The sequence below is a fragment of the Neoarius graeffei genome, chromosome 16, assembly GCF_027579695.1.
Source record: "Neoarius graeffei isolate fNeoGra1 chromosome 16, fNeoGra1.pri, whole genome shotgun sequence".
Classification (NCBI taxonomy): Eukaryota; Metazoa; Chordata; class Actinopteri; order Siluriformes; family Ariidae; genus Neoarius; species Neoarius graeffei.
Window position 1 is genome coordinate 59,637,324 of NC_083584.1, and position 14,537 is coordinate 59,651,860.

Sequence of the window (14,537 nt, forward strand, 5' to 3'; positions counted from 1 at the left end):
GACACAGACAACCATTCACACTCACATTCACACCTACGCTCAATTTAGAGTCACCAGTTAACCTAACCTGCATGTCTTTGGACTGTGGGGGAAACCGGAGCACCCGGAGGAAACCCACGCGGACACAGGGAGAACATGCAAACTCCGCACAGGGGCTCGAACCCGGACCTTCTTGCTGTGAGGCGACAGTGCTAACCGCTACACCACCGTGCCGCCCACAAACTATTTACAATGCTATATATTACTAAGTCACCTTTATGCCAAGTTACAGATCACTTTCAGTTGCACTTTGGGACTAAGAAGTCTTTATAACTGAAGATACTTTCAGGACGCCTGTGTCCAGAAACCTGGTCTTTTATTCATCTGCTGTTTATTTAAGTAGCTTTTATAGATTTTACCGTATAAGCCATTGTCCATTTATTCAGTTGTGATCATTCTAAGGCCACATCAATTCGATTAGTTGGTTCTTGGAATCGCTGCGTGAAGAAAATGCAAAATGGGAAAAAAAAAAATCGAAATCGACTGCAGGTTGAGGTCACGTGACGTCGAAAACCAATCAAATCGCCCCTTTCACTTTAGATAAAGATTTGTGGAAGAAACATGCCTGTGGAGGGGAGTCCTACAAAGCCTGTGTTTGTGATTGTTAGGATATTCAGCGAACAGAAGCGTAAAATCTTTGACAAGTGTGTTGAAATTCAAGAGGGGGGAAAACTTTGCACAGTTCTACTCAAGATGCGTGAGCTTGTTACCCTGCGATGTGCCAACTCAGACTACAACTCTGTGGAGGTGGGTTTGATTTATATATTTCATTGATTGATGTGAGGGGCAAACAAAAAATCATTCCAAGTATTTAGCCATCAGAAGTAGCCTACTCCTGGTCAAATCTTTTTTCTGTGCATTGTAGATGTTCACTTGACTGTAATTCAATCGTTTATTTAGCCGATCTGTTTACTGGTTTGCCTGATAAAAGACATGCAGCCAGAGCTCGCCCTTAATGCATACAGTATGGGTGGAAATAAGAAGCTATTAAAAGAGCCATATGAAATGTGTAACAATAATGTTTTGTTTCTCTATATTATGAAAGCCCTCTATTTCCACCGCTAATTTTACCATCAGAGCATTTTTTTAAATTTTATTTTTATTTCGCGCGCTCGCTTCATATTTTTCCTGAAAAAATCCGAGAACCAACTAATTAAATTGGTGTGGCCTAAACATGATATTTATGAGCTGTAATAATTTGCACTGTGGAATGTAAGAGATTTGTAAGGGCTTGGGTAAGCCGTTTTGTTGGCTTTTTTTTTATGAAAGTTTATTTTTGGAAATAAATTAATAAATCCTACATTTTGGGATTTTACCTGAGTAAAGTCGTTTTTTTTCACGTATTTACTTCTCAACTATTTTCTGAGCCAAGCTGAAACCACTTTGAAACTGGTCTCCTCGAAGCATTAATTATTTTCTGCCAATACTTTGACTTATCTACATGTATTTTTGAACAAATCGGCGATTATTTCCCCACTGATGTTAGTACGAACAGAGATCAGTGGGATGAAGGAACAATGATGAGGCAAGGAAGTGATCTTTACCTCAAATCAAACTGAGATAATCCAAAGAACCCAGCACAGGACATGACTGCTCAGAATTAATCCCCCTATCATCCCACCCCAGAGCCAATACTTGGTAGAGGTACCTTTGGCAGCATCTACAGCTACCAGTCTTTTTGGGGTCATTCCTGATTGGCTCCATCCATCTTTGTGCCAATCATGGTAAATCCCCCAGTCCCTGCAGATCTTGACACCATTATGCTGCCACCACCATGCTTCACAGTCAGGATGGTGTCGTGTCAAAAACTTCTACAGTGGGTACCTCGGGTTACGAACTTAATTCGTTCTTTGACTCCATTCGCGAACCGAATTAATTTTTCCCATTGAAATTAATGTAAATCCAAGGAATCCGTTCACCGGCCCCAGAAACAGTTTTTTTTTTTGTAACTTTTTATGGGTTTGTGTGTGGAAAAAATACAGAAAGGAATTAAAGATGACCTTAATTATAGAAAAATACAGTAATACTAAAATAAAACATCATAACTGTACAGTACACTTTACCTTTGTGGTTGATAGTTGCTGGTACATGCGGATGGAGGAGGAGGAAGATTACTCCCTCAAATGAGAGACTTTTCACTTTCTTGGGAGCCATAATAAGGGTTAATTTAATGCAAAAAGCAAAAAAGAAATCGTATCAACACAACGCAATGACGAACAATGTTCACAGCGCGCCACCTTGAGTACAACTGATGCCGCCGAACGCCTCACGTAGTGCAGAAGCCCATCAGTTTGTGCGTTCGTGTATCGAAGCATCGGCCGCGCATCGAAGCAAAATTTGTTCGGAAATGGTGTTCGTAGCCCGATTTATTCGGAAATAGGGACGTTCGTGACCCGAGGTTTGACTGTACTTTGGTTTTGTCTGAAATAGTACAAAGGCAACATATCAAATGTTGAAATGGAGAAGTTTTATTGTTGGGACAGGGGCAACAAAAAAACTGGAAAATTTGTGTAAGACGACAACCCCAAATCAGTAAAAGTTGGGACTGTGTGTATTTACCATGGACAACATGTTACTGAGGACACTGAGTTATCGTCACTACCTTCGTCTGTAAGGTATAATCCGTTTCTTTTGGAACATGTCTTCTAAAGGCCAATTTATGCTGACAACCCAGTCCTCGCAGATAGCGTCTGCGTAGCCCCCCCACCTTCGCAGACGCTCTGCGCGCACCTCCCAAAAATTGCGACCACCGCAGAAGCCTCGCAGACAAGAGGGCTCTGATTGGTCCACTCTACATCCGCTGTACACGCACTTCCGCTTCCCTACTTTCCCGGTTTGGTTTGTTTTCACGACCGCCATTTTTAAAAACACGAGCGAAGATGGAGCAGCACGAAGAGCGGTTGATCGAGGAAGTGAGGAAGTACGTACATCTATACGACTCCAGTTCTAGTCATTATAAGTAACCGGAGGATAAACACTCCACTAACCACACCCACCAACTACTCCTAGCGATTTCGCGACTTCGCGCCCCCTTGCGTTGTGGCGGTGAATAACATTGCGCACGCCTATTACTCCCCGCTCAACGATAAATTACAACTGTCTGCGAAAAGCTATCTGCGAAAGCCTTGTCGCAAGAGCATGCAGAGGCCTTAAAGGCCAATTTATGCTGACAACGCAGTCCTCGCAGATGGTGTCTGCGTAGCCCCCCTTTCGCAGATGCTCTGCGCGCACCTCCCAAAAATTGCGACCACCGCAGAAGCCTCGCAGACAAGAGGGCTCTGATTGGTCCACTCTCCATCCGCTGTACACGCACTTCCGCTTCCCTACTTTCCCGGTTTGGTTTGTTTTCACGACCGCCATTTTTAAAAACACGAGCGAAGATGGAGCAGCACGAAGAGCGGTTGATCGAGGAAGTGAGGAAGTACGGACATCTATACGACTCCAGTTCTAGTCATTATAAGTAACCGGAGGATAAACACTCCACTAACCACACCCACCAACTACTCCTAGCGATTTCGCGACTTCGCGCCCCCTTGTGTTGTGGCGGTGAATAACATCGCGCACGCCTATTACTCCCCGCTCAACGATAAATTACAACTGTCTGCGAAAAGCTATCTGCGAAAGCCTTGTCGCAAGAGCATGCAGAGGCCCTAAGGTTCATTTTTCTTAGACAGAAGGAAGTAAAAAAGTCTTCCGTCACCAGGGCTGTACATTAACTTTGAGACATGGTTGTCCATTCGGGCAACCATTTGTAGAAATCTGGTTGCCTGAACTCAGAACATGGTTGCCCAAATATTACATACTTTTTTTTTCCTTTGAATATGCCACAAACGCATGCTTACAACACAATGTTCACTTGCATGCTCTACTAATGCCTCTTAAAAGCTTATTTTGTTGATTTTCTTATCCTTCTTTGTGTTCCCTTGGTTTCTGGGTTCAATTATATCATGTCTAACCACTTTTCGTGTAAACCACCATGAATGTACATTGTGTTCTTCTTTTGTGTGCTCATAATTCTATAATTCCACAATTACAATTTGCTCTCTGGTGATGGTACCACTAAGTTTTCATTTCTACGCCATTTGAACAGAATAATTGGTTTCAGATTTGCACATTCATGCCTGTCCCAAGTCATTAAAGGTGAGGGCACAAAAAGTCTGATGAAAATAGTACCAACTGAAAGGGAGGGAAGGTACGCTAATATATTGATATCAATGCACAAAAGATCAAAACAGACATCATCTGGACCTGTTGGAATTTTCATGAAGTGATTTATGAGTTATATTATGTCTGGAAATTGTATACCTTTTATTCAGATCATGTTTCAACCACAAAAAAGTCATCATACATATCATGAGATCATCTTTGGAGAGTTTGCTGGGTGGCCCAGGTTCATTCTCAGGTTTGACCAACTTCAATCCAGGAAACTGCTGGGAATAACAGTTCTTTGCCTTTTCACCTCATACAGTTTCTTTGAATCCACTGATGAGCTTGATTGAGTTTTCTTTTTCTTCTCTTCCTTGTCTTGTTTATTTTAAAACCAAATTTCTCCAAACCAGACATAATGCCAAAGTTTGTGACTTTAATGTTTATTTTTTAATTTATTATTCAACCTTCTCAGACGCTGTCTGTATCAACAGGCATTGACACTAGCGCCCCGTGCAAGTAATGCGGTAATTAGTCATGTAGTGAAGGACATACCAATAGAACACTGAATATGCACTACGCGATAATTATTAGCAATGGGAAACTGCATTGCGAGCCCGCGATGTGCAAATGTGAATTCCGCTAGTTGTTGAACATCCCGTAATGATAACATGGACGCGGTCTTTCCGAGTCAAACAATCGCAAATCGTGATGGAATTTCATCATAATATGTGACCCCTCACCGGATCCAGGGACACATGTCGGCCGAAACGAATCCGAGATAATCGCAAAAGAAGCATTTTTTTTTTTTCGAAATTTGTGATTTTTGTTTTTTTCCATCATGTGCAAGTTGAGATCTTGAAGAATGCAATCAGTATTTCAGATAATAGATTGTTTTGTTGGAAAAGCATACGTTTTTTTTGTTGCAGATTGTCTCGTTTTTGTCAGGACTGTAGCCTGCTGGGGGGTGTGGGTAAATTACCTTATGGGCCATTCACATGATGATTTAAGTCTTTTTTTTTTTTTTTTTTCGCGAATCAGCTGTATGATACGAGCTGAGCTCGTGGCTACTTAGCTGCATACAGGCGTGTGATTTCACTATGGAATGAGTTACTAAACAGAGCACAGAGGAGCTGAAACACCGCGAAGCAAACAGACACACGGTATTTACATCGGAGATCACCATTTCTAGCAAAAAAAAAACCCCGCAACCTCGTTTTCCAGATTGAATGGAAGACTTGAATGATTGGATGATACATGGACCATTCTAGGATTACATTCCATCGGAGGCATTGGTGTGTGCAAGGCACCGTTTCTCTTTCTGATGGGGTGAGTTTATTAATCTAAGGCTGTGTGGTTATTTTTGCATGTAACGGAGAGTGTTGTGGTTTGGTTAAGCCTAGGTCACAACCGGACATACGATTTTTTGGCCGTGTGATTTTTGGCGTTTCCCAAATCGCTGCTTTTTTTTTTTTTGTTGTTGTTCATGGAGAAAGACGCGCGTTGGCCGTAAGTTTGTCTTGCAACCTGAAAAAAACGTAAGCGCCCGTAGAGTTTGTTTGACATGACAAAGAACCTCTGCGGCCGGTCTGCGGCTCGAAAATCAGCACATCACACGCGCGCTCTCGTGCGTTTCATGCGCGCTCTCCGTGCGTTTCTTGCGTTTTTTGCGTGTAGACCGGCTGTAGGAGCGCGTACTGTACGGCCGGTTGTGACCGAGGCTTTACATGAAACTAGTGTTGTTAGTTGTGTCATCATCGTGCTATCTTTCTTTCTTACGGTGTGAGTAATTTTTCAACCACAAAACGTTAAAGTACACTTTAGGACTTATTTTTGTACTTCATAATTGTTTTGGGCATACTTTGCATGGAAGGAAAATTGACGTGGTGATCTTTGTTTACATGAAAGTAGCATCGTGCTAGCTCATAGGGGGTAGAGCTTTCCTTAATATCATGCAGATGAGCAGCATTATGTGCCCGCCCTGCACCCAGAGTAGCTGAGATGGAAAACTTTGAGGGCGATTTTCTCCCTTTCCTGTTTTAAGAAGTATACACTTTCAAAAGGCCACACATTCTTCAAATACTGTCAGATCTCCACATGGAAGGCATCATTGGAAAGCTTAGAAACTGTACTTTCTGAATCTGTCAATAACTCAAAATGCCCCCGGGCCGACATGTGTCCCTGGATTCTGTGATCTGCCATATATGAATGGATAAACATAGTTTTTCACGTAAGTTGACATATTTGGGTAGTTGCCCAATCGGGCAAGCATTTGTGAGAGTCTGGTTGTCCGAATCTATTGAATGGTTGCCCCGGGCAATCGGGCTACTGTTAATGTCGAGCCCTGGTCACTATAGCATGTGGGTAACATTTTTAGCATGCTGCTCACTGTTTGAGGTTTTTTTTGTTTTGTTTTTTAACCTGAGGATGGATCCTGAGCTAGCTGAAGTTCTGCTGATGAACATGGCTAGAATACTGTTCACTATACACTCGGGATAGGTAGAGTAGCTAGGAAGGCTGGTTTGGTGGCTAGCTAGTTATCGGCTAGCAAAGAAGTGAAAAAGTGACATTTCATGTGATGTTGCATCATTTCAGCTCTCTTCAGACTCTATTGGAAGACGTGCGTGAATGTTCGCGAGGACACAAGAAACAAGTGACTGTTCAATCAGAGCGAGAGTTTATTCCACAATATTTTCTGATTTGGTAAAAAAGAATGAGAGACCGCTTCAAATTTATCCAAGGTAAATTCTAATGCTCCAGCAGACAAAGACATCTTATACAGTTGTGTGCTTAACAGTTTGGGGTGCATGGGTATGATGGCTGCATGTCCACAAACTTTTTTTGAACATGGTGTATATCATATGTTGAATTCATTTCTTGTTTTTCTGCAACAAATTATTTAAATTCCTTAAGTTCCATAATGGTCATAGTGGCGTTATCAGATTGTGCAGTGTCGAAAGAATGAGATCCATCATCATAAGATAACGCAAAGCTGAAAAATGAGTTACTGCATCAAAAATTATGACCAAACATAAAAATTCCCCTACGTCTTCCGGTTCGGGGCTTCCATACAAAATAACCTCCTCCTAAATAAATACTGATTCTTTCAACAGTGTATTTACATACAGTAGAATAGATATATATTTAAAATGCGTCCAAGTTCCCATATCCATGATCACTGTAAAATGTCATGTGATATGGCGAAGAACACTGAAGGAGTTAGTTTGGTTTAATTCTGGTATTGATTAGTAATAGCACCACAAAATTAAACTACTTTAGGGAAGATTCTTTAACAACTATCCACGGCTGGTCCTTGTAGATTTCATTCCTCCCCCCCCCAAAAAAAAGACAAGATGAAGCATATGAGCATCTAAACACATTAACCAATTCAATAAAGTGCAAATATTGAAATGTGCCATTAAATGCAACCATGAATGATGAATATTTGCAGCACACTGAGGTCCAGGAGAGGATAAACAGTAGTGATGCACATGGATAACATTACACATATCTGGCTAAGAGATTCTCTGGAAGTCACAGGTAAAAGGTAAGAGAAAATAAAGTCAATAATGAAGAAGAAAAAGAAGTAGAAATGCTACTTTCAAGACATTTAGCACCATATTTTTTTTTTTCCCAGTGGTGAAGCCATGTGACTGAACCCATAGTGACAGTGGCACACCTTTTTAATCAATGCTTTCCCTCCATCCAGCATTTACAATAACTTTAATCTCTAAAGAATCTGATAGTTTTCTATTCTTGTTTGTAAGAATTACTAGAGCGGCGGCTACAATTATCGACAGTCCATAATTATCGACACCTTTTCGGATTTACCAATAAACAATTTTACAAAGCTGAGTTTAGTTCCAACAGTTATTATTGGTTAATTAATCAACCGGAAGACCCTCCTCACCCTTTGATCTTGACGTCTGAGGACACTGCTCGTTACCGGAGATGGAATTTTTTTAGCACGATCAGCAATTTTTTGGAAAACCCGGACGTCATCATCGCAGGTAAGCATGGTGGAAAGACCATGGACATGTTTTTACTGATCAAATTCACCAATATTTCATGATCTCATCGAAACTATTTTGTTTTTTACTCTTTCATTTGACAGTCGCAATTTTGTATCTAAACGCGTGTTTGAGAAGTCACGTGAGGTGTTGATAATAGTGATCACTTTCACCGGTGTCCACCATTATCGACACGCTGTGGAATTAAGTGGCATTTACAACTGTTATGGATCGATCTTTGTGTAACATTGCTGAAGTAGATGAAGTACTTTAAAAAAAATAAAAGTGCTGTGATTTTATAATAATTTTTTTCTGATTCATAACAGAATGGAATGTTTATAGAGTATTTGGAATCCGACTGCAATAAATAGAATTAGACCAGAATTAAATTCCGAGCATATAAAACATTACATGCTTGAAATATTCAGATTTCTCTATTCCATTCAGAAAATTTTTTTTGCAGTTTGTTGTAAATATCCACCACATATTACAATATCAGGAGACATTTTATATTTTTTGATGTAAATTCAAAATTTCAATTAAAAAAATTGACCTTTGACCTGTATTTTCATGTGGTTACAATACAATATCCCTGTTGACATTTAGTAGTAAACTACAAAACTAGAAATTAATATAAACAACAATGAATGATTAACAAAATGTGATCTAAGAAAATCCTTAGAAAGTGGAACAAAAAGATTTTCTGACGCAGGTTAAACATGATCAGTTCATTTGCTTACAAACAGAATTACTTCCTCATTTACGTAAACACCGACATCCATATATTTATATAAAATATTTTGCCCTAAATATAAGTATGGAAAACACATTTAAATAAAAACTGTTTTGTTAACTTAATACCACATACCGATTTATTATTTTTTTAAATAAATAATCATCCGGATGTCGATAATTGTAGAACGGTGTCACGTGATCTGATGCACTAAGTAATCGTGAATCAACTTTTTTTTTTTTCCCAGTGGAAGTTTGAGTAATTATCCATGCACAATTTACGTATTGAAAACCTTTTCTACTTTTGCAACGGCCAGAAGATCGTTAAGGTGTCGATAATTGTAGCAGTCGCTCTAGTAAAATCCTAAGGTGCTTTGCATCAGTATTTACACCCTGTTTGAAGTTTCCCAAAAGACAGACTGGAGCCTCAATGACTACGTTTACATGCACATCCAAATCGAGCTGCTGTCGGTAATCGAGCTGAAGGTCCCAGCAGGGTGCCAGAGAAATCCAATCCTACATGCACACAATGAAATCGGGCTATTGTGTGAGGTGCATTGTGCACCCGAGCCACAGGTGGCGCAACACGCCCCATCGTGTTGGTACACTTCCGGTTGTCGTCATGAAGAAGAGCTATTCAAGAGTGTAAACAAAGTTATCAGTTCCGTGTTCTCCATTGCGCGTTTTTCTCCCGTCCATGAATTTTAATATATTCAACTCCTTAAGCTGAATGAGCATGAACTCTGTCTCCTCATTGCTCCAGAAGTGCACGTTTCTGCTTGCCTGTGGCAGCGGGGGCGTGGTCAAGCACCGGTCTGTGACAGGAGGGCGGAGCCAGGGAAGGTGAGTGGCAGAATCACTTCACCTGACGGTAATTAACCTGTGTTTGTGTGTCTTCCCAGTAACCGCGCCCTATTTAAGGAGGCAGAGGGGAGAGCTCATCCCGGGACTAGAACACAGCGCACGCGCGTGTGTGTGTGTGTGTGTGTGTGTGTGTGTGTTTCTCTCAAGAATAAAAGTAGGCTGTTAAACTGAAAAGTCTGACAATAAAAAACCTATTAGTACCAGAAGCTTTGTCCTGCCGTCCTCTGTGCTCCACCCACACTTCAGAGAGCTCTACATCGCCATTTTCTCCTCTTCGTTTGTTCCTCCTGACCTCTTCTGCTGCTCGCTACTACTGTTGTCATGCCGACCGAGGCTGTTGTGTTTCCCGCTTGTGGTCTCGTCACTCGTCACTTCCGGAAGTAGCTCGACAACTAGCTCGATAGGGTATACATGCACAAAGTAGCTCGGCAGAAATCGCATAATCTAGGTCGTGTAGCTCGATTCCGAGAAATCAAGTTCGGTTCAATTTCAGCCGAATTAAGGTGTATACATGGCATTTTGAACTTCGATTTCACTCGAGCAACGGCAGAAATTCGATTCTCTCTATGTGCATGTAAACGTAGTGAGTGAATGTGCAAAAAGCTTCTCTGCTCTTATGTAATCAAAATTGAAATCCTTTTCCTTGGTATAAAGTGTTAGATTTGGCAGAAACCCTGTAATGCTCATCAGCCTGAGAACACTATCCATATAGTGAAGCATGGTGGTGGTAGTACTATGTTGTGGAGATGCCTTTCATGAGCAGGGACTGGGAAACAGGTCAAGGTGAAGGCCAAGATAGATGGATAGAGCCAAATACAAGGCAGTCCGAGAAGAAACTCTGTTCCAATGTGCAAGTGACTTTAGCTGGGAGTGGAGGTTCACCTTCTAATAAGACAATCCCATATGTACTGCCAAAGTTATGCTGGAGTGGTTCAAAACCATGAACCTGAATATCTTAGAATGCCTCACACCTCAATCCTATTACAAATCTGTGGCAAAAACTTGAGAATTGCTCTTCAATAATTGTCTCCATCCAATCTGACAAAAGGTTTGGCAGTTTTGTCGAGAAGAACAGTGAAAATTATCAGGAACCAGATTGAGATGCAATCCTTTCAGCTGTAATTGTAGCCAAAGGTGATGCTACCAAGTATCGTCTCACAGGCATAAACAGAACACGTCTAATTTTTGTTTGCTTGGTGATGATATAAATGTTTTTGCACCAACAAAAAAAATAAAGGTATAATGGAGAGCCAATCTGTAAAAATCCCAATAAAGTCCATTTCAGTTCCAGGCTGTAATACAACAAAAGTAGTAAAGAACGGGGTTAAATACTTATGCAAAGCACTGTGTGTCTAGTTTGGCTGCACAGATGTAAAGTATGGTGAAGGGAGTTTTTAAATTGTGTTTTGATATTGAACTTTTGTAGAATTGAAAATGCCAGTGCTGACGGACCTGACAACTATTGATTTCTTTTAAAGAACAACCAATATTTTGAGACAAGGCGATCAGAATCACGAGATATCAAACACTGCTCGAACTCTCAAGTATTAACTCCAGAGAGGAAAAGTGTGGTACAAAGTTGTTCACAGTTCACAATTGTTCTTCAGTGTGAAATCACAAACTGTTCAGTTCTCCCCCCTCAATGAGTTATGACTCCACTTGACTCACATCCTCTGAAGCATCCCAAAGGAGGATGTGAGAACATTTCAGGATGCAGCGTGACAACCTGGACTGGTCTCACGACCTCAAGCAGACAGTGCATCGGCCAACGTGATCAAGCTGCTCAGCTTCTCCTTTTAGGATCTCTATTTTCGGTCTGTAGCTGAATTCCTCAGGCACGTGTGTGAGCCAGAAGTTGTAGAGGTTGGTGAAGTAGTGGCATGTGCCTTGTCTACCCTGGCACTCCACAAATGGATGCGTGAGGAAATTCTGCAGGCAGCTTCCTGACGATATGAGAGACTGACCGCCTCCTTCATCTCCTGACCCAGTGTACTAAGGTACAGAGATGATATCATCATCACCACCATGTGACATAAAAGTGAAGCATTTTTACAATAATGTCAAACATAGCATTTAACCTATGAAAGGCTACAGGTAATTTTTCAAATACTTGTCTTCGTGTCGGTTCTGTAAATTATGTTGATATTTGTTGATGTATGAAACAAATACTAAGTGCTTTCCATTTCCATCTATTTAAACCCCCACTTCCACAGGCACACCTGCCATCAGAAGGAGCCTGAGTATATATTAAATAATAGATAAAATACATACTAAATATAGTATAACATTGAAGTGTGTGTGATTTTATAAACCTATTTACAAATATAAAGCATATAATTCTACCAATATTAAAGGGATCCTCCAGCGGATTTATTCTCAAACTTATCTGAAGTAAAAGTAGTCGCAGATTTCAAAAATCAAATTTTCATTTTCGGAGACCAAATAGTGTTCGAGAAAAATGAATTTTCTTTAAAATATGTCAGATGGGCTTCCTGCGGTGGTGACGTATGCGATGGTGTCATGTAGTGGTTGCTTGGAGCAACTCAGCTGTTTATATTCTCTGTTTACATCATAGTTTTGCTCGTTTTACAAGTATTTTACCCAATTTATCAGTTTTTACATCAGTATGCCTCATTGTGTAGCATATAAATGCCACAATGATGCTAAAAAGAAAGTACAAGCTGGAACTAGGCTGTATCTCTACAGAGAAAATCTAAAGTGTGCTGGATCAGCTGTGGCAGAGGGCCACTGACAGAACCTGGATCAGACATGAGACATCGCGCTGCAAAATCTTTTTTTTTTTTTTTTACATGATCTACAGATAGTGTACGTAGTGCATATAGATAGTTTTCACATGACATCACAGAGTCGGGGATTCCCTAGTGGCGGCCATCTTGCGGGTCAAGCTTACCATACGGGTGACTGAGCACACATTGTAACGCGCGAGTACAAAGTCTTCAAAAGAACCCAAGCAGGCTATTTAAAGCTAGCAATGGTGCACACCTGTTGTATTCACGGCTGTCGTAATAGGTCAGATGATGACGTCAAGCGGAGCTTTTATGGAATTCCCACTGTACGGGAGCATGAAGGCGAGCAAACAAAGAAACTCAGCATACAAAGGAGAAATCTATGGCTTGCGAGAATCAACCGCAAGGATTATCAGCCTTCCAAACACAGCAAAGTCTGCTCCGATCATTTTATAAGTGGTAAGTTGTTTAAATAAACAATCAATTGTGTTTAAGTTTGTTTTTGGAAACCAAAACATCATGTGAACAATCTCTGGAGAATGCCTAACTGGAACTGCTGAGTGTACGTTTACATTGTAATGTACACTTAATATCACTCGTTTGTCACGTTTCTATTTGAAACTTGTCACTTCACTCACGCAAGGGTCATTTTTGAAAAACATTTTAGGTCTATTCTGTATGATTTGATTTATGTTTGGGATGCAAACAGTGCGCCTTTTGGAGGATGCCGCCTGAATCGCGCAGATCCAATTTTTTTTGCGGGGGGGGGGCGTTGGAGTGTCTGATTATAATTTCAAAGTAAATTCTGTATTAAAATTACTAAATAAGCAAATCCGTTACAGTCCATGAAACAGGAAGTATAAGGATGAGAAAAAAACGGTTTAAATCGGAAAGCTGCGCACATTTGCGCAGCCCGAGCGGTGTGCAGGACTGTGCAAATGTGTGCAGCTTTCCGATTTAAACTTTTTTTTTTCTCATCCTTATACTTCCTGTTTCATGGACTGTAACAGATTTGCTTATTTAGTAATTTTAATACAGAATTTACTTTGAAATTTATAATCAGACACTCCAACGCCCCCCCCCTTAAAAAAAAAATCGGATCTGCGCGATTCAGCCGTGAAAAAGGCGGCATCCGACAAAAGGCGCGCTGTGAATATATAAAGTTGTATATATCAGACAGCCTTTAAAGTTTGATGAAGTCAGTTTCAGGCTTTGGAGCAGGCTTTGGTAGTTTCAGGCTTTGGCAGCCCTGCATAGTCACTTGAAAATGCATCTTTGTCCACTTCGTAGGGGTCAATTCCCCCAATCAAGGCCAGTTTGGCTGCATACTGTTGTCGTGAGATGTCGTCTAATGTATCTATATACTTCTGTTTGCTTGATTTTGCCGACATTGATCTTTATTTTAGAAAACTGACTATATAACTTTGTCCGAGATAACGTAGCCAGTAATGGCGATGGTCCGTTTTGTTTGCCCCACAAGATGGCGGCTGGAGGGCGTTCCCCGGAATGCCGTGACGTCAGTGGAAACTATCTATAGTATGTGTGGCTGCATGCCAGGCTTGTAGTCCGACTCGTGCCCTAATTTTAAGGACTCACGACTTGACTTGGACTCGTGCATTAACTGCATTCGGACTCGTAAATTAGAGACGAGGACTCTGATTTTTTTTTTTTCTTTATTTTTTGTAACATGCCATAATTTGGCATAAGATATTTATATCTACATTAATTTTTGTGCAAGAGAATGCACATTCACCTGTTCATATGTCATGTTCAGGAACAAACTAACGTTAATGGCGCTAAAATGCCTGGAGAGAAGCCCCTAGGATTGTCCGCTTTGCTTCTACAGACTTCTCGTGCGGTGGGAAAAAAATGCATTGCTGTGTGTTCCATATGTAGAAGAACTATCGAGGAGATGACGGGGATAACCTCGAACTTCAATCATCATTTGGTAAGACTCCACCCAGAGAAGGAAGTGACACGCTATGTGCATTGCCCTGTT

General features: G+C 40.8%; 1 protein-coding gene across 3 annotated transcripts in view; it reads right to left on the reverse strand.

The window, feature by feature from the left end:
- Positions 1-6,845: 6,845 nt before the first annotated feature.
- col4a4 (collagen, type IV, alpha 4) overlaps positions 6,846-14,537 on the reverse strand; it is a 144,091-nt gene continuing 136,399 nt past the window's right edge. For all 3 annotated transcript variants that reach the window (XM_060943292.1, XM_060943294.1, XM_060943293.1), the window contains exon 47: positions 6,846-11,783. In XM_060943292.1, the coding sequence (XP_060799275.1) occupies positions 11,529-11,783 (255 nt within the window). In that variant the 3' untranslated portion in view covers positions 6,846-11,528. The remainder of the gene's footprint in view (positions 11,784-14,537) is intronic.